Source organism: Coptis chinensis, chromosome 7, assembly GCF_015680905.1.
Source record: "Coptis chinensis isolate HL-2020 chromosome 7, ASM1568090v1, whole genome shotgun sequence".
NCBI lineage: Eukaryota > Viridiplantae > Streptophyta > Magnoliopsida > Ranunculales > Ranunculaceae > Coptis > Coptis chinensis.
The window spans coordinates 12,616,480-12,639,231 of record NC_141462.1 but is presented as its reverse complement, the minus strand read 5'-3'; the positions used below and the strand labels follow the sequence as shown (position 1 = coordinate 12,639,231).

At 36.1% G+C, this 22,752-nt stretch overlaps 2 protein-coding genes and 1 long non-coding RNA gene across 25 annotated transcripts; 2 read left to right on the top strand and 1 right to left on the bottom strand.

The window, feature by feature from the left end:
* Positions 1-290: 290 nt before the first annotated feature.
* On the bottom strand, positions 291-5,801 carry LOC147486078 (ribonuclease MRP protein subunit POP4-like). Of its 3 annotated transcripts, XM_086570616.1 has the most exons (7): positions 3,958-5,305; positions 2,924-3,283; positions 2,627-2,823; positions 1,780-1,848; positions 1,594-1,655; positions 1,012-1,113; positions 291-751 (listed from the first exon to the last, which is right to left on the bottom strand). In XM_086570616.1, the coding sequence occupies exons 3-6, from the start codon at positions 2,755-2,757 to the stop codon at positions 1,013-1,015; spliced, it is 363 nt and encodes a 120-aa protein (XP_086426742.1). In that variant the 5' UTR covers positions 2,758-2,823; positions 2,924-3,283; positions 3,958-5,305; the 3' UTR covers positions 291-751; position 1,012. The 3 variants fall into 3 exon arrangements, with proteins under 3 accessions (XP_086426742.1, XP_086426740.1, XP_086426741.1); XM_086570614.1 differs by lacking the exon at positions 2,924-3,283 and having other exon boundaries at positions 2,627-2,816; positions 3,958-5,801; XM_086570615.1 differs by lacking the exon at positions 2,924-3,283 and having other exon boundaries at positions 3,958-5,303.
* A 2,255-nt stretch (positions 5,802-8,056) lies between these two features.
* LOC147486077 (iron-sulfur cluster co-chaperone protein HscB homolog) lies at positions 8,057-18,264 on the top strand. Of its 20 annotated transcripts, none has more exons than XR_015201025.1 (9): positions 8,057-9,554; positions 10,608-10,641; positions 10,770-11,090; positions 11,188-11,284; positions 11,380-11,465; positions 12,126-12,191; positions 15,768-15,839; positions 17,545-17,613; positions 17,825-18,264. XR_015201025.1 is itself a non-coding variant. In XM_086570613.1 (9 exons), exons 1-5 carry the CDS (start codon positions 9,550-9,552, stop codon positions 11,449-11,451), a joined length of 267 nt encoding a protein of 88 aa, XP_086426739.1. In that variant the 5' UTR covers positions 8,057-9,549; the 3' UTR covers positions 11,452-11,465; positions 12,126-12,191; positions 15,768-15,839; positions 17,545-17,613; positions 17,825-18,264. The 20 variants fall into 20 exon arrangements, 14 of the variants coding, with proteins under 14 accessions (XP_086426739.1, XP_086426737.1, XP_086426734.1 ...); XR_015201026.1 differs by having other exon boundaries at positions 10,608-10,660; positions 11,032-11,090; XR_015201027.1 differs by having other exon boundaries at positions 8,057-9,583; positions 11,032-11,090.
* Positions 18,265-19,877: 1,613 nt separating this feature from the next.
* On the top strand, positions 19,878-21,734 carry LOC147486076 (uncharacterized). Of its 2 annotated transcripts, none has more exons than XR_015201020.1 (2): positions 19,878-21,293; positions 21,526-21,734. It is a non-coding gene; the product is annotated as an uncharacterized LOC147486076 (long non-coding RNA). The 2 variants fall into 2 exon arrangements; XR_015201021.1 differs by having other exon boundaries at positions 19,878-21,359.
* The last annotated feature ends 1,018 nt before the right edge of the window (positions 21,735-22,752 follow it).

Sequence of the window (22,752 nt, the reverse complement as noted above, 5' to 3'; positions counted from 1 at the left end):
TTTGGACTTTTGGTAAAGGTTCATCTTCCCTTTACGAAGAGGAATAATAGTTTGTTCACTTTGTTGTCTGTCAATATTCCACAGACAATCATTTCACAAACCCACGAATATTCCACCAGCAAAAAATAAAAAATCCACTGAAAAATATTGGAATATATCATAAATATCAAGAAAATCGAGCTTCACTGACTCTGCATACTAGAAGACAAATTACAAATGTCTTTATAAAGTAGAAGGGAAGTTTAATAAGTATATTAAACCTAGACAATTCATTGTGTGAAACATTTAAATTGGGCAAAAAAACCAATGTTTCAATTTATTTTATTTTTCTCATAACTAAAGTAGCACAATAGAAATCTCCATGGTGGCACAAATAGTATGTGAGTCCTATAAGTCACAAAGTACAGCTACAAAAACTTCCTCGAGTCGGGATTGATAATTTCTTGTCTTCCAGATTTCCTGTTTCCTGTCAGAGTCCCACTTGACGCCAATATACACCAGAGCTTGGCATTCCCAGACAGGGCTTCAACGACTATGTCGTCATTCAGTAACCAGCAATAAAAAGGAACAAGGACAATGCAAAGCTTGAGATCATACATGGCGGTATTTGATATCTGCTTGAAATATGTCCTGGATCCATTACAATAGACGTTCATCTTTACCAACATCATTTATCGTATTTTCTGGAAACAAGTTCGTCTCCATGCAATGTAATCTTGAAATAAGAAAACATAACCCCTTTTGGGCACAACTGCAAAAGATGTACAGAAACACCTAGTCAGCAAGAGCTCCAACTCTCTACAAATTCCATTTAAGCATAAAAACATGCAAGTAAACAACCACAAAGGGAAAAGGAAGTTTTTGAAAAGGTGAAGGTAAAGTAATATACATATACATGCAAAAGAAACTCATGTCAACTGAAGCAAGAAATGAATCACTACAGATGAAGGCAAGTTTCTTTTTTCGGTGGATATCATTGGTTTTTTTTGACAAACTTAAAATGCATAGCACCTCAAAATTTATTATCACGTGTTATTATCCCAAAAGTCTCTGCTGTTTCTCGAACCATTATGCCACTAACTCCCAAGTATGAAGCTACTTTACACTCGGCAACTGCAAGAAACAGTAAGAAAATCAATATTTGCACAATGGATATATTGAGGTATAAAATGTGGGCATTCTTCTATTAATCATGCAGACAAACATAACAGACACTAAAAGGGCTAACTGAACGGAGCTCGGCTAAAGGTCCAAGCATAATGAAGAGAGGGGGTCTTAATAATAACAACCTAAGCAATGAAACTCTGTTCCAGGTGAAATCTCAATTGGTTTTATTCAAGTTTTGAGTCCGTTTCCCAATAGTTAGGATAGAGGTACGGATAGAGGTGCGGATAATGATTCTTATTAGACCAAGAGTTCATTTCTTTGATTTGGGAAATCTAAACCAAGAGTTCGGCCACCAATTAGGAGACCTCCATCAATCACGGTGACATCTAGACACGTGTATACAACAAAACAATGACCAAAACTATGCAAGCAAAACCTGTCCACATAATATACTAGGCCTGGAAAAGGATATGTTTCTCATACAACCTCTAAAAATAGCTCCATGTAAGTCGGCATGGAGAAGACATCGAGCTATATTTTTAGTATTCCTGCAACAATGGAAGCAATATTTACAGAATATTAATGTACACAAAGAACGGAAAATTGTCATTGAGCACCATGACATATCAAACAAATTGTCACAAATATCTCTGGTTTCCATCTAAAACTCACCCTGGATTTTTTATTTGTTTCAGCACATATTCTTTCCACATTTCATGCATTGGCTCGACTATTTCAAACCTGCAACAAATAACCAGTGTTAGGCATCAATCAGAATCACCAATATTCATTATTATGTATAGAAAACCTCGTACGAAGAAGACCCTAAACCCTTAAGCTTTGACATATAATTGACTGCAATAACAATAACAATAACAATAACAATGTAATATATATCTATAACTAATTTTTATTCAATCCCAAAAACTAACTTGGCCAGCCTTAGAAGGCTTACAATTTAGAAACTAATGGAAACGGAAGCTAAAAGCAATACCTAAACTCGTAATTAGAAACAACCTAGAAAAGAAACTAGACTAATTGATGATTATGAACCCTAACTCACATCAGTATATAAAAGGGGTTCACATCAGTATATAAAAGGGGTTTGTAGGTCTAACACAGGCAGACACATGTTTAACAACACTAATGATGGCACACATCCAGTATCAAAGAATAATCACTTTACTTCTCCAGCTATAGTCTACTGGTTCCTGTTTGAATCCACTGACTAAGAAATCCAGATTAAACGCCGTTGTGTAGAAAAACCTTAAATTATGTACGGATTTATTGTCTAGCTCATTAAAGTAGAAGGTATCTTTTATGTTCTACCAGTCATTCAGTCCACTTTTTAAATCTAGTGACTGAATGATATCTATTTGAATACATTCCCAACTTCAAACGCTTTTATCTATAGAACAAGCCTGATGAGGTTCATAAACGCATATGACACCAACAATATATCTATTTGAACTTCCAAGATAAGGCAATACATGGGTGTTTTGAGAGCTACAAAACTTACTTGCGTGACTCCGGAGGAAAATCAAATGAACCACATTTCCTATGCTGTTTCATGGACATGTGCCTTCTACAACGCTTTAAACTAACGAGTAGAAACCGATTATCAATATTTATGACTTTAGACCCATGCATGTAATTTTGTGCCACATCGCCCTTTTGGAATAGCTCGTGCAGAGTGTTATCAACCTTTTCTGAAAGCTACAAAACAGTCATTCTCAATCTTAGCATAAACCAACTCAACTTTCACCCCTACAAACAAAGTCAGCATTATGTTCTAAAGAAGAAAGGAAACAATCACCTTAACCCCCTTTATTTGTTAAAGTAATTTCAAGGAACATCTTGTTATATTTATCCCTTTTGTTTGTCGGATGGTGAATTAGTGAGTCATACCCTCACAAACAATTACCTTAACCCCCTTTGTTTGTTAAGGTAATTTCAAGGAACATCTTGTTATTTGTGTCCCCTTTGTTTGTCAGATGGTGAATCAGTAAGTCATAACCTTATCAGTTGTCCCTTTCTAGGCGGATTTGGAACTTCTTCAATTATTTGTCAAATCTCCATTGAGGGTTTCCTGGTTCGGTGAAGATCTTATTAGCTTCTTGCTTCTTGGTTCTCGAACGTCCATTCTCAGAAGGGACGCGGCATTTGGAGAATTTGGCTGGAAAGGAATATGAGGCATAATTTATTTAAGTGAATGTTAAGGTAATCATGTATTTATCACACACACACACAAAAACACAAGTTAGGGTATCTATGCAGTTCCATAAGGTTAAGAGATGTAATAGTCTATTAGAAGTATCAATAAAATCTACTGGAAAAGAACAGCTGCTACATACCAATTTTTTTACTTTGATAAGTCTCCTTAATACCAATAATACTAACTACGCTAAACTTTTCTCATTCCCTTTTCAGTTTTCCAATCCTACTTTTTGTTGACTGACGTCTCTCTTTTACAAAAGAAAAATCACAATAAAGAAGAAATACTATTATACAAAAGAATCCCCTAACAACTATTCCAATCATAAGTGTCTCTGTCTAAAGATTCTGCAAGGATTTCCATGTCTACAGGCACTCACAAGTAAGGCGTGCTTGGTTAAAGTTGTAAGTTTAAAAAGTTTTTGGAAGGGATTAGTTGTGTCTTGGTAAGTCTTCCAAAACCTTTCCACAATCAAGATGATATTCATCCAACTCTGCGGCCCCTACCGAACTAGAAAAGCATGAGAGATTTTAACCTCTATTAACTACGGAATGAAATATATAGACAAAGATATGACTACTTTATAAACCCCTTGAGACCAATTTCAAACAAAATCAACAGAAGGAATTTGAGACCTGAGCACTCCATATTCATTAAACACTCTCTATGTATCTTCAGCACCTCAGTACACTCTACTCTCCATGCCTCTATGGCTCTATCCCACAGTCAAGCACCACCTTATCAAATATACAGTCTCTCTATATCCCCCAAAATATGTAGTCTTCAACACCCAATTAATGAAAATCTCTTAGGCTTTGAACTTCATTTTGAAGCAGAGAGTTCTCTTTTCTTCATTTTCCCATTCAATTGTGTTTGAGTTCCGCAAATCGGACAACTGGTATCAGAGCATTTCGATCCTTGGATTAATTGATTGATGGTGTTGGCACTTTCTCAAAAGAATGCGAGCTTCATGAAGACTTGAAACAATTCCGAAAATCTCGCGATGATGTCGATCGAAGAACTGAAGAAAGATTTGAAAAATTGTTCAAGCTAGTGAGTGATGGGTTTGAGAAGTCAAAAGGCAAACAGATGGAAATCGACAAATGACTTTCCTCATTTTGATGGTTTTGGGTAAGGAAATGTAGGAAGTTTTTTCAGATTTATCATGTTGATGAATGTCAAAAGGTGAATATCGCATCTCTTTATTTCGAAGGGAAGGCCGATTCCTGGTTTTTGGATTATCAAGAGGGTAAAAATTTAATTACATGGGAAGAATTGATTGTTGAGTTATATCAAAGATTTGGGGATGTGAGGAGGAATTTAACTACATCTAGTTCTTTTACTAAACAGCCTATCAAAAGACTTACACCCGCTCAAATGAGAGCCAGGAGAGAGAAAGGACTATGCTACAACTGCGATCAACAATATAAGCCGGGTCATTTTTGTAAAAGTCAACAACTGTACATGTTAGTGTCCAGTGAAGAAGATCAAGACGAGGTGGACAAGGGTTGCTACAAGAGATAGAGACGAATATGAAAATTTCAGTTAATGCCTTGGGTGGAAATGTGAGTCAAAACACCATTCGAATACAAGGGTTGCTCAAGAAGAGGCCTATCACTATCTTAATTGATAGTGGCAGTACTCACAATTTCCTAGATCTTGAATCCGCTAAACAAGGTGGTTGCTCGGTGGAACCTATAGCTCATATGTTAGTAACAGTTGCTAATGGAGAAAGGATAGTAAGCAAAGCCATATGTCCTAACTTAAAATGGACAATGCAGGGTCATCACTTTGAAGATGAGATCAGAATACTACCTTTGGGTGGTTGTGACATGGTTTTAGGAGGCGATTGGCTTAAGAAGTGTGGGGATATTTTGCTCAATTTGAATAAGTTACAAATCAGCTTTAAGAAGGACGGGAAGAGAATTACCCTAATTGGAGGAGAGGAGAATGCCTCTTTTAAAATGATGTCCGGAAATGCACTTAAAAGGTTCATTAAGAAAAACACCCATGGCCTCATGGGCTAATTATTCTTAGTGACAACCACTCCAATAGATTCCACACCCCCACATCTGTGTCCAATCTCTTGCATGAGTTTTCAGATATCTTTTCAGAACCCAAACATCTTTCACCAACAAGAACCTTAGACCACCATATCCCACTTAAGCCCAATATAGAACCTACTAACCAAAGACCATACAAATACCCCTATGTGCAGAAAGCTGTAATCGAGAAGCTTGTGCAGGAAATGCTTGAATCCGACCTAATACAACCTAGCCATAGTCCCTTTGCTTCCCCTATATTGTTTGTTAAAAAGAAAAATGGCAATTGGAGATTTTGTGTGGACTGCAGAAAGCTTAATGACATCACTATCAAGGATAAATTTCCGATTCCGGTGATAGATGAATTGCATGGCGCCAAAGTATTCTCTAAAATAGACCTCAGGTCTAGTTATCACCAAATTAGGGTGACTGAAACTGATATCTACAAGACTGCATTCAGGACACATCATGGACACTATGAGTTCAAAGTCATGCCATTTAGCTTGACGAACGCCCCAGCAACTTTTCAGGCCTTGATAAACAAGGTGTTTCAGCCCTATTTGAGAAAGTATATACTTGTTTTTTTTATGACATATTAGTATATAGCCCTAATATGGACATGCATGTAGAACACTTAAGGGAAGCACTAACAGTACTAAGGAAGCATAGTTTGTTTGCCAAAATGTCCAAGTGTTCCTTTGCACAATCTCAATTGGAGTATCTAGGTCATTTAATTACACCGAACGGTGTAGCTATTGATCCCGCCAAGGTTGAGAGTATGGTGAACTGGCCTAAACCTGTTACATTGAAGGGACTTAGGGGATTTTTGGGCCTTACGGGGTATTATCGAAGGTTTGTTCAAGGTTACGGCAACATCAGCAGACCACTAACTAATATGCTCAAGAAGAATAGTTTCAAGTGGAACATGGAGGCAGAAAAGGCTTTCGAACAATTGAAAGTGGCCATGACTTCTACCCCAGTGTTGGCATTACCGAATTTCACACTACCATTTGTGGTTGAAACCGATGCATGTGCTAGAGGAGTTGGGGCTGTTTTGATGCAAGGAGGAAGGCCCATATATATCCTTTTTCAGCAGGCCTTAGGTCCTAAAACTCTAGGTCTTTCCACTTATGAGAAAGAGTTACTTGCAATAGTCATGGCTGTGACAAAATGGAGACCATATCTCTCAGGCCATCACTTTGTTATACATACTAACCAACAAAGTATCAAATATTTTTTGGAACAACGAATGACAACTATGATGCAATAGAGATGGCTGACCAAGTTACTTGGTTTTGATTATGAAATCAAGTATAAGAAAGGCACTGAAAATAGAGCTGCGGATGCGCTCTCAAAGGTTATGGAGGAACAAGCTAGCTGGCAAGCAATGTCCATGGTGCAACCATTGTGGCTCAAAGAGGTACAACAAAGTTATGAACAAGATGGGTTGATGCACACGCTCATCTCTCAGTTGCTACTCAATCCTTCTGGAGTAAAAAATTACACGTACAACTCTGGCATTGTGAGATACAAGAACAGGATTTATATAGGGAATGATAGTGACTTGAGGAACAAAGTGATAGCCACGATACATTCCTCTGCTGTGGGTGGACACTCTGGAATGCAAGGCAGTTATAAGCGAGCCAAATCTTATTTTTTCTGGCCAGGACTCAAGAAAGATGTAATGGAGTTTGTTAGTACATGTGACGTGTGTCAAAGAAACAAAAATGAACATGTGTTTCCTGCTAGTTTACTACAACCCTTGCCTCTTCCTGAGTATGCGTGGCAGCACACACTATGGATTTCATTGAAAGGTTACCTAAGTCAGAAGGGAAAGATGTGATCACGGTGGTTGTCGACAAGCTTACAAAGTATAGCCATTTCATTGCATTGGCTCACCCATACACTGCCACAATGGTAGCGAAGGAATTCATGAACCACATATATAAGTTGCATGGACTTCCATCCTCGATCACTTCAGATAGAGATAAGGCGTTTATCAGCTCTTTTTGGCAAAAATTCTTCAAAGCAATGGGTACGAAGATTCACCTTAGTACATCCTATCATCCACAAACAGATGGACAGACGGAAAGAACCAACTCTTGCCTAGAAAACTACCTGAGGTGCATGGTGGGACATAAGCCTCAAACTTGGCATAAGTGGCTTTCCTTGGCGGAGTGGTGATTTAACACTAATCACCATAGAAGCTTGAAGATGTCCCCTTTTAAGGCCTTCTATGGGTATACACCACCTCATCTGGCATTACCAATGGCAATAACAATTTCAGTGGCTGCAGTGGAAGATTATATGAAGCAAAGAGACATTATGATTGAAGTAATTAGAGCAGGCTTGCACAAGGCACAGGAGCGGATGAAATGGTATGCTGACAAAAAGTGAACTGAACGATCTTTTGAAGTGGGAGACTAGGTTTACCTCCGTTTACAGCCATATAGACAAACATTGGTTGATCTTAGAAAGAACCTTAAGTTAGCCGCTAAGTTCTATGGGCCTTTAGAAGTGGTTGCTAAGATTGGAGAAGTTGCTTATAAGTTGAAGTTACCACAAGGATCACGAATTCATCCGGTTTTTCATGTCTCTTAGTTTAAAAAGAAGTTGGGCAATTCAGTGACACCAATGCCTCTGTTGCCTATGGTTGATTCTAAAGGGCAAATGCTAGTGGAACCAATTGCAATTTTTGGGCAGAAAGATGATCCCTAGAAACAATAAGGTGGTTACACAAGTGCTTATCCAGTGGTCGAACACAGTCCCTAAGGATGCTACTTGGGAAGACTGGTCTCATATTGCTGCCAACTTCCCAAACTTTAATCCTTGAGGACAAGGATGTTTAAAAAGGGGAAGGTATTGTTATGTCCCATAGGGCAGTTGGGTAATATTTAGCATTAAATAGGGACAGTTGAGTCATTAGCTCCTGTCCATTAAGATTTTGTTAATCCTATGATTACGTAGAGTATGCAGGTTAGGTAATCTTTGTATTTCAGAGTCGGTGTGGTCTATCGTGGAGAATGAGAGTATATATGTTGTCCCTTGGAATGCTTTATGTCAGAAATTAATGAAAAAATCTCTTAGGCTCTTTTCTTCATTTTGAAGTAGAGAGTTCTCTTTTCTTCATTTTTCCATTCAATTGTGTTTGAGTTCCGCAAATCACCTGTAGAAGCAGCTATGAGTGATGAGATTCTAGAAAGAGATGCCCAAGAAGATTGGTGAGTTAGAAAGGGTGGAATTTGGGAGCGGAGAGGGTTTAAGTTTTAATGGATTTTACTTTGCGGCCCAAAGTCCAGTCCAAATAACAAAATGGTCAATACTAGTTCCATTGCCTACGAACACGATATCTTGCTCAGTAGTGGTAAGCACTTCACTTCTTTGTCACTGATTTTGGTCAGCCCTGTTTTCATCGGTCAGTGGATAGCTCTTAGGGCAAGATTGGATACTTATGGAGGATGAACGTTTCTTGACAGTTAACTGCCTTAGATGTTTTCCTAAAAAGACTAAAAAAAAAAAAAGTTTTACACAAAATAAATATGTTTTCTGAGATAACCCTATAACTCCAGCCTGACATAGTCTCGTGCTCCATCATCCGAATAATCTCCCCCAAGTTGCTCTCCAAAGTGATGCATTCACACTTTTTTTCTTTTGTTGTCCTCAACACAATCTCAGCTGCTAGTAAACTTGCATGTGTCTTACTGCTGAAGTTTTGAATTTTTGTGGAAAAGCCTCTTGTCAGTTCGTAGAGAATAGTTGGAGGGTACTCCATGTATTAGATTTGTTGAATGAAAGGGGGAATAACATTTGTTTATCAGACGTTTTGGAGCATTTTTCAGTGAAGAGGTCGGCTGCCTTGAATTTTAGTTTCCAAGTGATGAAGGATAAATCTCCTGTAATTGTAGGTGTTAGTAAGGAGATTGGGGGCGTATAGTAGGCCTTTGTTAGTTGTTGGTAATTATTGTGTTCCTGGATGGGAGTTGGAGAATCGTACTATAAAAATGGATGGTAGGTTGTTGTGTTTATAGGTCAGTTTATATGAACACGGGGGCTATAGAAAAGTTTGCGAGGTTGAGTTTTGAGGAGAAACAATCTATCTTGGGAGAGGTTGCGCATTACTTCAAGAATTGAAATTGTGAAATTTAATGGGTGCTTGTTTGTGATGCCTTGTTTGAATGAGAGTGTATGATGTATGTTTACTCTCTCTATTTTTGGAATGGTATGGTTAATTTTCAATTTATTAGAAATTTGATCTAAAATGGTTTTGTGAATCATATCAATTTAAGTGATAGCCACCAAAAATCGTTGAGGATAGTGATGGTATTTAAATGCAATGGCAGAAGCTAACAAAGTAACAAGCTTTCACAAGTTGCTATAACAAATTTTATTCCTAAGTCACTAACGTACTGCAGCAAACAATGAGTGTCTTAGGATTAAATTTGTGGAATGATGGTGTTTGGTTTTATATTTTTTTGTGTGTTATCGATGGTGCTTGGTTTTACATATTTGTTGTTTTAAAATAAGTTTTTCCCCGTTCTATTTGTGTTATCTAATTTACTCTGCTAGTCAATCTCACATATACAAGTAACTGGATCAATTGGTTCTTAGAAGTCAAAACAATAAGTTTATTTAAGTTTATTTATATCATTCTTGAGACGAACGACTGCATCACCTTTTACAATGAACTGTTGCTTGGTAATGTGAGTCTCCTGTTAGAAGTAGAGGTGTGCAGCCCAAAAGGACCGTACCTAGATGTGCCATGTGAGATAGGCTTCATTCAGGTCTTATAAGATCTTATCTTAGATAGAAATTTCCTATGCAGCGCAACTATCCTTTTTATTGCTTTGTTATTAACACACAACTCTATGAAGGATACGTGCTTTAGTAGTCATGGATGGGATACACACTTCAGTAGAAATGAAACTCATCAGTTTTAAGGTCCACTTTTGTTATAAATATATCCATATCAACTTCTCCACTATATTACGACACCAAACATCAAAGTATCAAACTAACTCATGGAAAAATCACATGACTGATCACCCACTCTGTTTACACAATCCTTGTATGAGCAACTAAATGGGATTGAGCAGGAAGGAGAAAAAAAGACAAGGACTTATGGGCCTTCTTTTATGGACTAGCTCTTCACCACAATCCCACTATCTTGTGTGTTAATTAATTTTTAGTGTGGGTTTTAGATAAAAGAAGTAACTCACGGAGTTTAGTTTGGTTCCTTTTGCTAGACAGGTGGAAGTGGATTGGAACCTCTTCAATCAGGTATTGCTACTTCAAACAGGTATTGCTACTTCAATCATGTACTCTTTTGTTTTGTTTTGTTTATACATGTTCATAATTTGATAATTTTTGTCACATAAATTATATGTGTCATTTTATTTATTAGCCAGAAAAATGAAAATGTGGAGCAAGAAACTGTTGATTTCAATTCTACGTACCTTGGGTAGTTTTTCATCTATTTTGGTTCCAAACCAAAAGTTTTACAGAGTTTTGTATTACTCTTCTCAAAACTTGAGAGAATCCAAGGGCTGTGGAAATCACTTTTTGGAAAACTATAGCTATTCCAGAAAGAATTTCTCTTCCAATGTAAGCAGCAGTAGATGTTGGAACTGTAATGTTGTTGCGACGTTGAAGCCTTTTCTCGCTTGTCAGTCTTGTAGAAGCATTCAGCCGGTTGATCCTTTTGTTGATTACTTCCAGATATTTCACTTGTGAGTGTTCAATTTTTATTATTATTATTATTTTTAATTTCCGATTGTGTTTACTTTACGTTTAGATAACTTGATAAGCTTACTTTGATTGAAACAGGGAGAAAATTTATGGCATAGACGATACTCATCTTGAAAGCAAGTACAGAAACTGGCAAAAGAAACTGCATCCTGATTTGGTTCATACAAAATCTGAGGTAGTTTAATGATTTTATTTATTTATTTATTTTTTTGTTTTTCTAAGTTCGACTGACTTTTTTTTATTTATTGTTGTTGTATTTCCCTCATAAAGAAAGAGAATATGCTGCTAAACAATCGTCTCTTGTCATTGACACCTACCAAACACTGCGGAAGCCGTTGCTAAGGACAATATACCTTGTAAGAATATACATATACTTTTTAATTTATGGTTTCCCTTTTCTAGGAATTGTTATCTCCAGGTGTTAGTTGTTGTACCTTAGCTTTTTAGGTCTTCTTGTTGAACATGAATGTTAGGCTTTTGTAGTTTCTTTTCTCTGTTATCGTCTATATTGTCTACATTTGGGTGAAGAAAGGATACTAGTTCAAATATTGGCTGCATATTGTTCAACAAGATGTTTTAGGGGAGCCTCCAGTTGGTTTATACTGTGAATATCCTAGGGTTATTATTGCAAAAATGATTTTTGTGTTTCCGTTGTTTTCCTATTATATTCATCCACTTAATGGAGAAGAACACAAGAACTTATTGGCTAATGGATTCTACTAGTTAGGCCTTTATTGAAGAGTGATTTTAGGTTTACCTTTTTGGCCATATAAAGGGCAAAGATTGATTGGATCCATGCCAGTACACGCACTTTTTGCCTACATTTTTCCTTTTCTCCTTTATTGCCTCTTTCTTTTGATAGATGATTGTGATAGTGGTGTTGCTGACTTCATGGCTACACCTCCTCTCTGTTACCCTTGTTTATGTGTTTTCATTTTCTTTCTTCTAGTTGTTATTGTCATTTAAGGCTTTAATAGTGTCTAGAATGCTAGTTCTGATGATTTGGTCATTGACAGTTGCAACTGGAAGGTGTTCACGTGGATGAAGAAAAAATAGTGTCAGAACCGGAATTGTTGACTGAGGTGAGTTCTATAGCTTCTTTCCTGTTCAGTGATGCATCTGTATCTGAATGCTTCTTGTTGATCTGAGGATTAGTAATTCGCATATCATTGTATCAAAAGCTTTTAGTGTTAGCTTTGCAATAAATGTGAATTGTTACAGGATGGAATCAACCAAAATACATGTTGTGTCAAAACTTTTATTCAAAGTGTTTCATCATGTTACAATAGTCCTGCTGGAAATCCCTTATCTTGTCTGACCAAAAACCGAAATATTTGTGCAAGTTCGCAATTTCGTGTGAACTTCTGTACCGTGGACAAATGCAATTATGACTTCGTGAGAATGCTTTTTGCAATCTCTTGCTAGTTAATATGATCAAATTTAGCCATCAGAAAATTGTAGTCGGATCCATTATACATCTAGACAAGTGAAAATTTTATAAAGTGCACTTTTATATATGGAGGAGTTTTAAGGAGATAACACTTGGAGAGAAGCACCAAGCCATCCCTCCTATAGAATTTTTTTTGTGTCTCAGAGATAAACAAGACATTTGATGGGGGCGTGGGGTGTGCATCCATCATACATTTGCCACAACTGGTATGGACGGTTGAATTAAATCAAAGAGAGCCTTAGATATTGTCACTGAGTAGTGGTGTACATTTTGAATGACATATGCATTTATCTAATATATAGAATACATATAGCCATATTGGTGGTAGCCTAGGTAGACTAGACCAATATTTTACAAAGTTACTATCTTGGATGATTGTCAGAGTCTTCCATACCAAAATTTACCTATTCTATTACAGTACTCATTTACCTTGTACTATACCTTGATGTTCAAATAAGGTAAAAACTACACAAGGAAAGAGAGGTGGTAAAGTCCAGTATAGTATGCTGGTTTTCCATGTTGTCAACATGACCCTAGCATCATTTTGGAAGAATCCCTGCAACAACGTGTACAACTATTAGGATCAACTCTTGTGGAAAATCTCAACGAGTTCTCATTGACTTTCATAGCACAGTGATCGTATAAAACGAAATTAATAAGAAATATTTAATTGTATTCATGAAGTATAATTAAACCGGTGATTGCAGTCTGATTATTGAGATGTATCCCATCTATAAGATGTCATATTGGTGGCATTTAGTAGAAACTTTCATTCACAAACCAAATTATGGTTGTGGTGTACTAGGAAAAAAAAAAAACAACTAAGCAGTTGCTGATTGTCAAGGTTCGTTTATTTATTTTTTAGTTTTCTTTTTTGCAGCGGCATTTAGCTCTATGCCAGAAAAATATATTTTGCGGAGTATATCGTCTAAATTTTTTGTTCAGTATGTTGAGATGTATGTCTGGATGGCCAGTTAGGTGTTGGAAAAACAATATAGATCTCTAAATCCTTAAAGAAATGATTGTGTTTTCATACACTAGTTTCTATATAATGGAGGAGCATTTGTAGGTCTGCACTGATCAGGCCCTGATCCAAATTTTTAGTCACCGTAAAGGTCTGGTTGGGAGTTGGGACCGATACCACCATTTGGTTGCTATAACACCCAATTTTTTTTAAATATATATATATATATATATATATATATATTTTCCTAGTACCATAATAATAATAATTATAATAATAATAATAATAGATAAAACAAAAATAGGATAGGAAACTCCATAGGTAAAAAGATAAATCTTCATCCTTGTTTTTCGGGGGGTTTTAAAACAAAAAGGAGTTAACACGTAGAGATTTTTTTTTACACAGAGAAGAAAAAAGAGAGTTTTTTACATAGAGAAGAAGAGAGGTCTCTTGCTAGAGATTTACTGATAGCTGATATCAGCGGATAGCAGGAGCGTATCTCGAGTGAGTAGTTATATTTTATTTTTCTATTTCACCGAACCTAGAGTTTTACGGGTACGAAGAAAAAGCTAGTTTTCCACTCAGTATTTTTGTTATGCTTATTCTTCTGTCAATTTGTTTTATCCTGTCGAATTGATAAACTGTTAAATGTTAACATATTGATTTGCTGAACTGTGAAACTATGAAATTGATTTGTTAAAGCTTTATGGGCTGTTAATCGTAGCGTAAGCCCAAAAGAAGAAATCGTCCTGCATTTTGTTTGAACTCTTTTTGTTGTGGTTTTGACTTCTTATTGTTGTGGTTTTGGTTGGTTTATGATTGGTGGTAGTGGGGGTGATTGAGTGCTGGAGAGTGGGGGCATTAATGGCGGCGCGATCTAGTTGGAGGGAGTGTGATCGAGGTAACGAAATCGAGTTTTTGCTATACCATTATGTTGGGTTTTCATTAGGGATTAAAATAGAGCGGTTTTGGTGGGGTTTGTTTGAGTGCTGTCAAAGTAGCTCAGGGACGTTAATGGCGTGGAAACGCGACTTTTGACGAGTGATGGAATTGGGTTTTAGTGGTGTCAAAAGATTGGGTTTTTTGTGGAGTAAAATCAATGGGGTTAGAGTGGAGGAGGGTTGGTGGTTTGTGTTGGCTAATTGGTGGAGGTGGTGAGCTGTGAGGAGGAAGAAGAAGAAGGTACCGATCCTGTTCATTTCTTTTTTGTTGGGCTTGGGCCGAAATAAGTTATGTGGGCTTGAGTGTTTTATTTTTTTTTAGATTTCACTTATGGGCTTAAGTTTTAGTTGGGCTTGGGAAAGGCTAAAGATTTTGGGCCTTAGTCTTTGGGTTTTTGGGTTAGATGAGTTTAGGACTGGTTGACTGTTGTTGACCTTTAGCAGGTTGACTGATGTTGACCAGGCTTGACTTTGACTAGTTGACCAAGCTTGACTTTTTACTCGGATTATGATTTGGTCTATTAGGATATGTCTAGGGTTATTAGCGTGCTTGGCTTTAGGCTAAGACTTTATATATATACGTGTGTACGTGTATTGACTACTATGCGATATTTCAGTCTTTTATGATATACACGTGTCACCCATATCTTTATAACTCTCCACGCCTCCTGGTTGAAATAAAAAGAAATGTTTAATTATGACTAGTGAAGTCATGGAGGAAACCGCCCTAGAGAGGAACTAAGGTATTCGCCTTGCGGGTTGGTTCTATTCCTTTAGTGTACGGGAATATAGGTCTGGATTCCTTGAATGTACAGGAATGACTTGTTAGTTATGAGCATTAAAAGCCCAGAGATGGCTGTGACTCACAAATACGAGTTTACAAGAGGAATATATGATATTTATGCGAGACAAATAAGTCTAAGAACTATGAAGGCTTGATTCCAATCTTGAAAGATTTGGATACGTAGGCAGCTTTGAGCTAAAGTGCAGCAACCATATTGCATATTATATATTAGTTTTAGTGATAACTATATGTGTACAATGTTAGTATTAAATTGTGTACGTGATAGTGGTGGTTTAAAAAGGTATTCATTGAATGTGGCGGGAATGACCCAATCAGGTATTCATTGAATGTGTCATGAATGACCTGTTAGTGTAATAATAATTGATATTTCCTAATATGCGGACGAACTATGTGATATCAATTAGACTTCAATGTCTAAAATGAGATTTTGATTATGAATGAAAATTTGACTGGTTGAGATAAATCCTTTTATTGTGATGTCTAACTCTGTTTTTGTAGGAGGGTAGGATCCGTTAATCTTGTATGCAGGGATGCAAATATCCTATTCTAAGATGATGTGCTGGCTTAAAGGTAAAGTGTATCAAACTCATATTTATATAAGTTATCATATGTGTATGTAATAAGTGAAATGTAAATGATATTTATATTCTAGAAATTTGGAAAATGGGTTATTAGGGTTTCGTTTCATCCTGAGTTTTTAGATGATTGAATAGGATGACGATTGAGATATTTATATCTTGGAAAATTCCCTATTTTAAATTTTCTAAAAATTTGGAGTGTGACAGTTGCTATAACCAAATTCTCGTATGCCAGCCTTTTCTCTTCCTTTCCATTATGAATATTCTATATTTTAGTTTCACAGTGTTCTATAAATTAGGAATTTTAGTTATTCCATTTTGATAAGGTTCCCCAGTTCCTCTAGCTTTTCTCATTTCCCACTAACATAAAACCAACACACATTCACTTTGCCCACTTCTAGTTCCTCCTATAAATAGTCATGCAAGTATGCAACTCTCTTCAATTCATCAACAGGAGCAAGAAGTTCATAGTTACTAGCAGACTGCTTCTTTCGCAAAATGTCCATCATTCCCTCATTCTCTGGTCCTAGGACCAATATCCATGACCCATTCGGTTTAGACTCCTGGGATTCTTTTCTCATTAGTAATTTCGCATATCATGGTATCAAAAGCTTTTAGTGTTGGTTTTGGAAGTGTGCAATAAATGTGAATTGTTACAGGATGGAATCAACCAAAATACATATTCTGTCAAAACTTTTATTCAAAGTAACCGAAATATTTGTGCAAGTTCTCAATTTCGTGTGAACTTCTGTACTGTGGACAAATGCAATTATGACTTTATGAGAAAGATTTTTGCAATCTCTTGCTAGTTAATATGATCAAATTTAGCCATCAGAAAATTGTAATCGGATCCATTATACATCTAGACAACTAATTTTTTTTTAAAGTGCACTTTTGTATATGGAGGAGTTCTAAGGAGATAACAATTGGAGAAAAGCACCAAGCCATCCCTCTAATAGATTTTTTTTTGTGTCCCGGAGATAAACAAGACATTTGATGGGGGTGTGGGGTGAGCATACGTCAATAACGTCATACATGTGCCACAACTGGTATGGACGGTTGAATTCAATCAAAGAGAGCCTTAGATATTGTCACTGAGTAGTGCTGCACATTTTGAATGACATGCATTTATCTACTATATAAAATACATATAGCCATATTGGTGGTAGCCTGGGTACACTAGACCAATATTCTACAAAGTTACTATCTTGGATGATTGTCAGAGTCTTCCATACCAAAATTTACCTCTTCTATTACATTATTCATTTACTTTGTACTATACCTTGATGTTCAAATAAGGTAAAAACGTACTACACAAGGAAAGAGGTGGTGAAGTCCAGTATAATATGCTGGTCTGCCATGTTCTCAAAATGACCCTAGCATCAGTTTGGAAGAATTCCTGCAACAATGTGTACAACTGTTAGGATCAACTCTTGTGGAAAATCTCAACGAGTTCTCATTGACGAGGTCAAGAGATGAATTTCCACACTGTTCCGGATGATTAACCTTTTTTTCTTGTAGGTCTGGGGTTCTGGTAAGACCTAGCAATCCATGATCGAATAGGTCTATTGTTGTTATGTTACCACTGTGCAGCAAGCCTGGTTGTGTATTACAAAGTTTCTTAATTTTTTATTTTCTTTGAGCAAAAAGATTTTGTTACTAATGTGACATTTTACTTCTTGTAATTTCTGATACAGATGATGGAATTCAGGGAAGCTGTTGAAGAGGCTACTAGTCCTCAAGCACTTAAGGAAATCGAGTATTAGGTAAGACAACCTGGAAGCTTGCAGATTTGAACCTTTGGTTGTCTCTGTATAACAAATGCATATACACATTGACCTCATAAACCTGATGTGCATCGATTTGAGTTTTGATGTGTTTGTTATTGGCAGAAGCTAGTAGAAAATAGGTGTCCTTGCTGCGTTGTCATATGACCAACTATGTACACATGATTATATTGTATTTTATTTTTTCAAGGTACAAGAGAAGATGAAAACTTGGTCTAAATTGTTTGACAATGCTTTTAAGAATAGGAAATACGAAGATGCCATCTCTTCGTTCCAGCGAATGACATACTACCACCACATAAATGAAGAAATTACAAAGAAGCTGTGATAGATTTAATTGCTATTAAATCTTTTATTCACCAAGTTACTGAGTCAATGAGAAGATCAAGCTCGCCAATTACCCCATTGTCATAGAGAAGCTGGGATACTTCTGAAAGATTTGAATATCTGATTGTACTCACCTGGTCTTCCCAAGGATTCTCTTGAGGTGTAAAATAAGTATTTTCCAAGGATTCTTGTATGGTCACCAAGAGTATTTTGGGGGCTCGCTTGTCATTACTTCAATGAATACAATTGATTTTAGATACAATGAATACAATTGATTTCAATGAATATAAGCTTTTATGGTCACCAAGAGTATTATGGTAGATTTTGATGCAAGAGGTCTCTCAATGTTGAGTAATATAAGCTTCAGACTGTCTGCAACTTATGCTAGGTATGGCTAGAAAATAAGTGACTATTTAGTATTATTTACAAGATATTTTTTATATTTTGTAACTTTCACAGCACAGTGATCGTATAAAACGAAATTAATAAGAAATATTCCATTGTATTCATGAAGTATAATTAAATCGGTGATTGCAGTCTGACTATTGAGATGTATCCCATCTATAAGATGTCATATTAGTGGCATTTAGTAGAAACTTTCATTGACAAACCAAATTAAGGTTGTGGTATACCAGAAAAAAAAAAAAAAAAATAAAAAATCAACTAAGCAGTTGCTGACTGTCAAGGTTCGTTTATTTATTTTTTAGTTTTATTTTTTGCAGCAGCATTTAGCTCTATGCCAGCAAATTGTATTTTTGCAGAATATATCGCTAAATCTTATGTTCAGTATGTCGAGATGTATGTCTGGTTGTCCAGTTAGGTGTTGGAAAAACAATATCCATGACCCATTCGTTTTGTACTCCTGGGATCCTTTTCTCATTAGTAATTTCGCATATCATGGTATCAAAATCTTTTAGTTTTAGCTTTGGAAGTGTGCAATAAATGTGAATTGTTACAGGATGGAATCAACCAAAATATATATTCTGTCAAAACTTTTATTCAAAGTGCTTCATCATGTTACAATAGTCCTGCTGGAAATCCCTTATCTTGTATGATCAAAAACCAAAATATTTGTGCAAGTTCGCAATTTCGTGTGAACTTCTGTACCGTGGACAAATGCAATTATGTTTTTATGAGAATGCTTTTTGCAATCTCTTGCTAGTTAATATGATCAAATTTAGTCATCAGAAAATTGTAGTTGTACCCATTATACATATATGACAAGTGAAAATTTTATAAAGTGCACTTTTGGATATGGAGGAGTTATAAGTGACAAGTGAAAATTTTATAAAGTGCACTTTTGGATATGGAGGAGTTATAAGGAGATAACTCTTGGAGAGAAGCACCCAGCCTTCCCTCTTATAGACTTTCTTTTTGTGTCCCAGAGATAAACAAGACATTTGATGGGGGCATACGTCATACATGTGCCACAACTGGTATGGACGGTTGAATTAAATCGAAGAGAGCCTTAGATATTATCACTGAGTAGTGTTGTACATTTTGAATGACTTATGCATTTATCTACTATATAGAATACATATAGCCATATTGGTGGTAGCCTGGGTAGACTAGACCAATATTCCACAAAGTTACTATCTCGGATGATTGTCATAGTTTTCTGATAAGAGTCTAAAATTGTAGTTTTAACCCCTTAACAATAATACTTTTAGACCAATTATGTGAGTAATAAATAAGAGTTAATGGTGATTACGTGTTTTTATATATTTCAGACATTGAAGTCAATTATGTGAAAAAATGTGCCACTTTGGCGAGATAAAGGAGCAAGGGTTGGTTGCTAAGGAATTATGTGATTAAAGGCCAAAATTCAATGAGAAAAAACCTTTGTAAAGCCCGGTCAAAAATTGAAAAGTCAAAGTCAAACGCGTAAACAAGATACAAAAATCATTAACTTCCAAGATCAGATCTTTGGACTCTGGCCTCGGAATTGGGTCTACCTTATGTCAAAACGACCGGCTTCGAAAGAGCTTTCCAATGGTCTAAACATTGACTCAATCAGAGAAGCAGAAATGGATGAAAAGTTTGTTGAAGTCAAAGCCACCTGAAAAGAGCTCTATAAACTGAAGAAATTGGGCTTTGGGCTCGATTTTTAGGCCCAAAACAGAGCTCCTCAGCCCATGCACGAAAATGTGGATCTGGTCTCCTCCATTTACACACACAAGACTTAGCTATTAAGAGATACTTAGTTTAGGTAGAAGGTAGCCATTAGAGAATAGTTTAGATCTAGATTTTTAGATTCAATTAAATTAATTAGTTTTCATACCTTGTTTTAATTTAGATTATTGAACCAATTGTTATTTATTCATTAGATTAATAAAGTAATTTAGTTCTTGATAATATAGTTTTATTTCATTAATCATTGTAATTTCGATTCTTAGTTGTTAATCATTTCTTAGTTGTTCATTTAGATTTGAATTATTGTTAGTTCAATTTGGTAAAGTTAGAACCTTTATATGATGTATTGTTTAATTTCATTGGGAAATGATAGTTTTATGAATCAAGGCTAAACCTCCATTAGAGGGGTTTGATGAAAACTTGATTGTGTAGTGTAGAATCGTTGTAAAAGTCTATTCCACTCTAGAAGGTAGTTGATTCGCCATGAGAATAGGTAGAACTTCCTCACATGCTAGTCATTAGTTGGTAAAGATTGCCATGAATGATTAAGGATTAGAATAACCAATTCTTATCGTAAAAACGGAAGAATTTGATTATAACAATCTATGCTAGTTTATTAAGTTGGATTTAAGGTGGAATCAAATTCCCCTAATTTTTATTCTAGATTCAAACCTTAGTATTTTCCGTCATTTCGTTATTCGTATATTGTTAGTTGAATTCACATCGTAGTATAATTCCCACCATTACTCTCACTAACTTTGGATAGACTCACAGTCGTAGAAAACATTGAATGCTAAAGAACTAGGAGTGGAACAAATCTTTTACTCCACTCTATTTCGATAGATTCGAGAGTATAATAAATCTTTGATAAATAGTCTTCGTATAAGTTTAGTTCTACTTCTGTTTAAATTTCTCATTTATTCATGAGTAGAATTGTCATTTTTACGTTTATCATTTTCCATCCCAAAATTTACCTCTTCTATTACAGAACTCATTTATCTTGTACTGTACTATACCTTGATGTTCAAATAAGGTAAAGACTACACAAGGAAAGAGAGGTGGGGAAGTCCAATATAGTATGCTGGTCTGCCATGTTCTCAACATGACCCTAGCATCTGTTTGGAAGAATCCCTGCAACAACGTGTACAACTGTTTGGATCAACTCTTGTGGAAAATCTCAACGAGTTCTCTTTGACAAGGCAAGAGATGAATTTCAACACTGTTCCGTATGATTAACCTGTTTTTCTTGTAGGCCTGGGGTTCTGGTAAGCCCTAGCAATCCATGATGGAATAGGTCTATTGTTGTTATGTTACCACTGTGCAGCAAGCCTTGTTGTGTATTACAAAGTATCTTAATTTTTTATTTTCTTTGGGTAAAAAGATTTTGTTATTACTAATGTGACGTTTTACTTCTTATAATTTCTGATACAGATGATGGAATTCAGGGAAGCTGTTGAAGAGGCTACTAGTCCTCAAGCTTTTAAGGAAATCGAGTATAAGGTAAGACAACCTAGAAGCTTGCAGATTTGAACCTTCGGTTGTCTATGTATAACAAATGCATATACACAGTGACCTCATAAACCTGATATGCATTAATTTGAGTTTTGATTTGTCTGTTATTAGCAGAAGTTAGTAGAAAATAGGTGTCCTTGCTGCGTTGTCATATGACCAACTATGTACACATGATTATATTGTATTTTCTTTTCTCACGGTACAAGAGAAGATGAAAACTTGGTCAAACTTGTTTGACAATGATTTTAAGAATAGGAAATACGAAGATGTCATCTCTTCGATCCATCAAATGACATACTACCACCGCATAAATGAAGAAATTACAAAGAAGCTGTGTGATAAAACGTTAAATTGTCACGTTATTGGTTTTTATTCTTAACTCCGAGGTCCACAGTCTGAAGGCGAAGTCTGAAGACTAAAGTCCAAAGTCCGTATAGTTGTCCGTTTAGTCATACAACTTACTCACGTGAGTTTGGTAGGATAGGTCGAGTAAGGGATCGCCCAAACCTTAGGGCACAACAAGGTTCACAACTGGAATTACAATTTTTGGTGAGTAGGATTTTAGGTTTTTTAGTTGGTTTAATTAAATTAACGGTAATATAAATAATGTAAATTACTAACGGTGATTTTGATGTAAATAAGCAAAGATAGAGAAACAGGGAGATGGTTAATCATACTCATGCAAGAATCATTTTTTAACAATTTATATTACCACATCACTACAGCTCTAATTCATCTCGAGTTAATTAGCAAACCCGAGACGACGTCGAGTATTGATCTCTAGCAAAATGCGCACATCTTTGAGTCGCATCGCACTAGCATAAGAAGTTGAACTAATATTTCATCTCTGGAATATCATTTCAGCTCCTGATTCGATTCTACATCAGCTGGATAAATTGGAGAGTCATTCGACACTGAGAGTCGCGGCGCTTGAGACATTTTGGGTCTCGCGAAGATCGTTTCGAGCATCAAGATCTCAAATTTGTACAGCCTCGACCATTTTGGGACCGGATGTCTAATCTACACCTAATTCATAAGTAGTAATTCTAGAACATTAAAGTGTCAATCCGGATTCTCACACGAAGCAAAGATAACCCTCTTTCGGAGGGGATTAGCTCATGGTCATTGAAGGAATAATTAAATTTG

Bases quoted from the DNA above. Each gene is read 5' to 3' on its own strand.
- LOC147486078 (XM_086570614.1), bottom strand. The intron at 1,849-2,626 runs GTAAGTTTTGTA...TATTTGTTGCAG, and splicing joins TTTCCTCCGGAGTCACGCAA to GTTTGAAATAGTCGAGCCAA. The intron at 1,656-1,779 runs GTGAGTTTTAGA...CCATTGTTGCAG, and splicing joins AAACAAATAAAAAATCCAGG to GAATACTAAAAATATAGCTC.
- LOC147486077 (XM_086570603.1), top strand. From the start codon at position 8,570: ATGCCCAAGAAGATTGGTGAGTTAGAAAGGGTGGAATTTGGGAGCGGA. The intron at 10,661-10,769 runs GTATTGCTACTT...TTTATTAGCCAG, and splicing joins GGTATTGCTACTTCAAACAG to AAAAATGAAAATGTGGAGCA. The intron at 11,285-11,379 runs GTAGTTTAATGA...TCCCTCATAAAG, and splicing joins TGGTTCATACAAAATCTGAG to AAAGAGAATATGCTGCTAAA.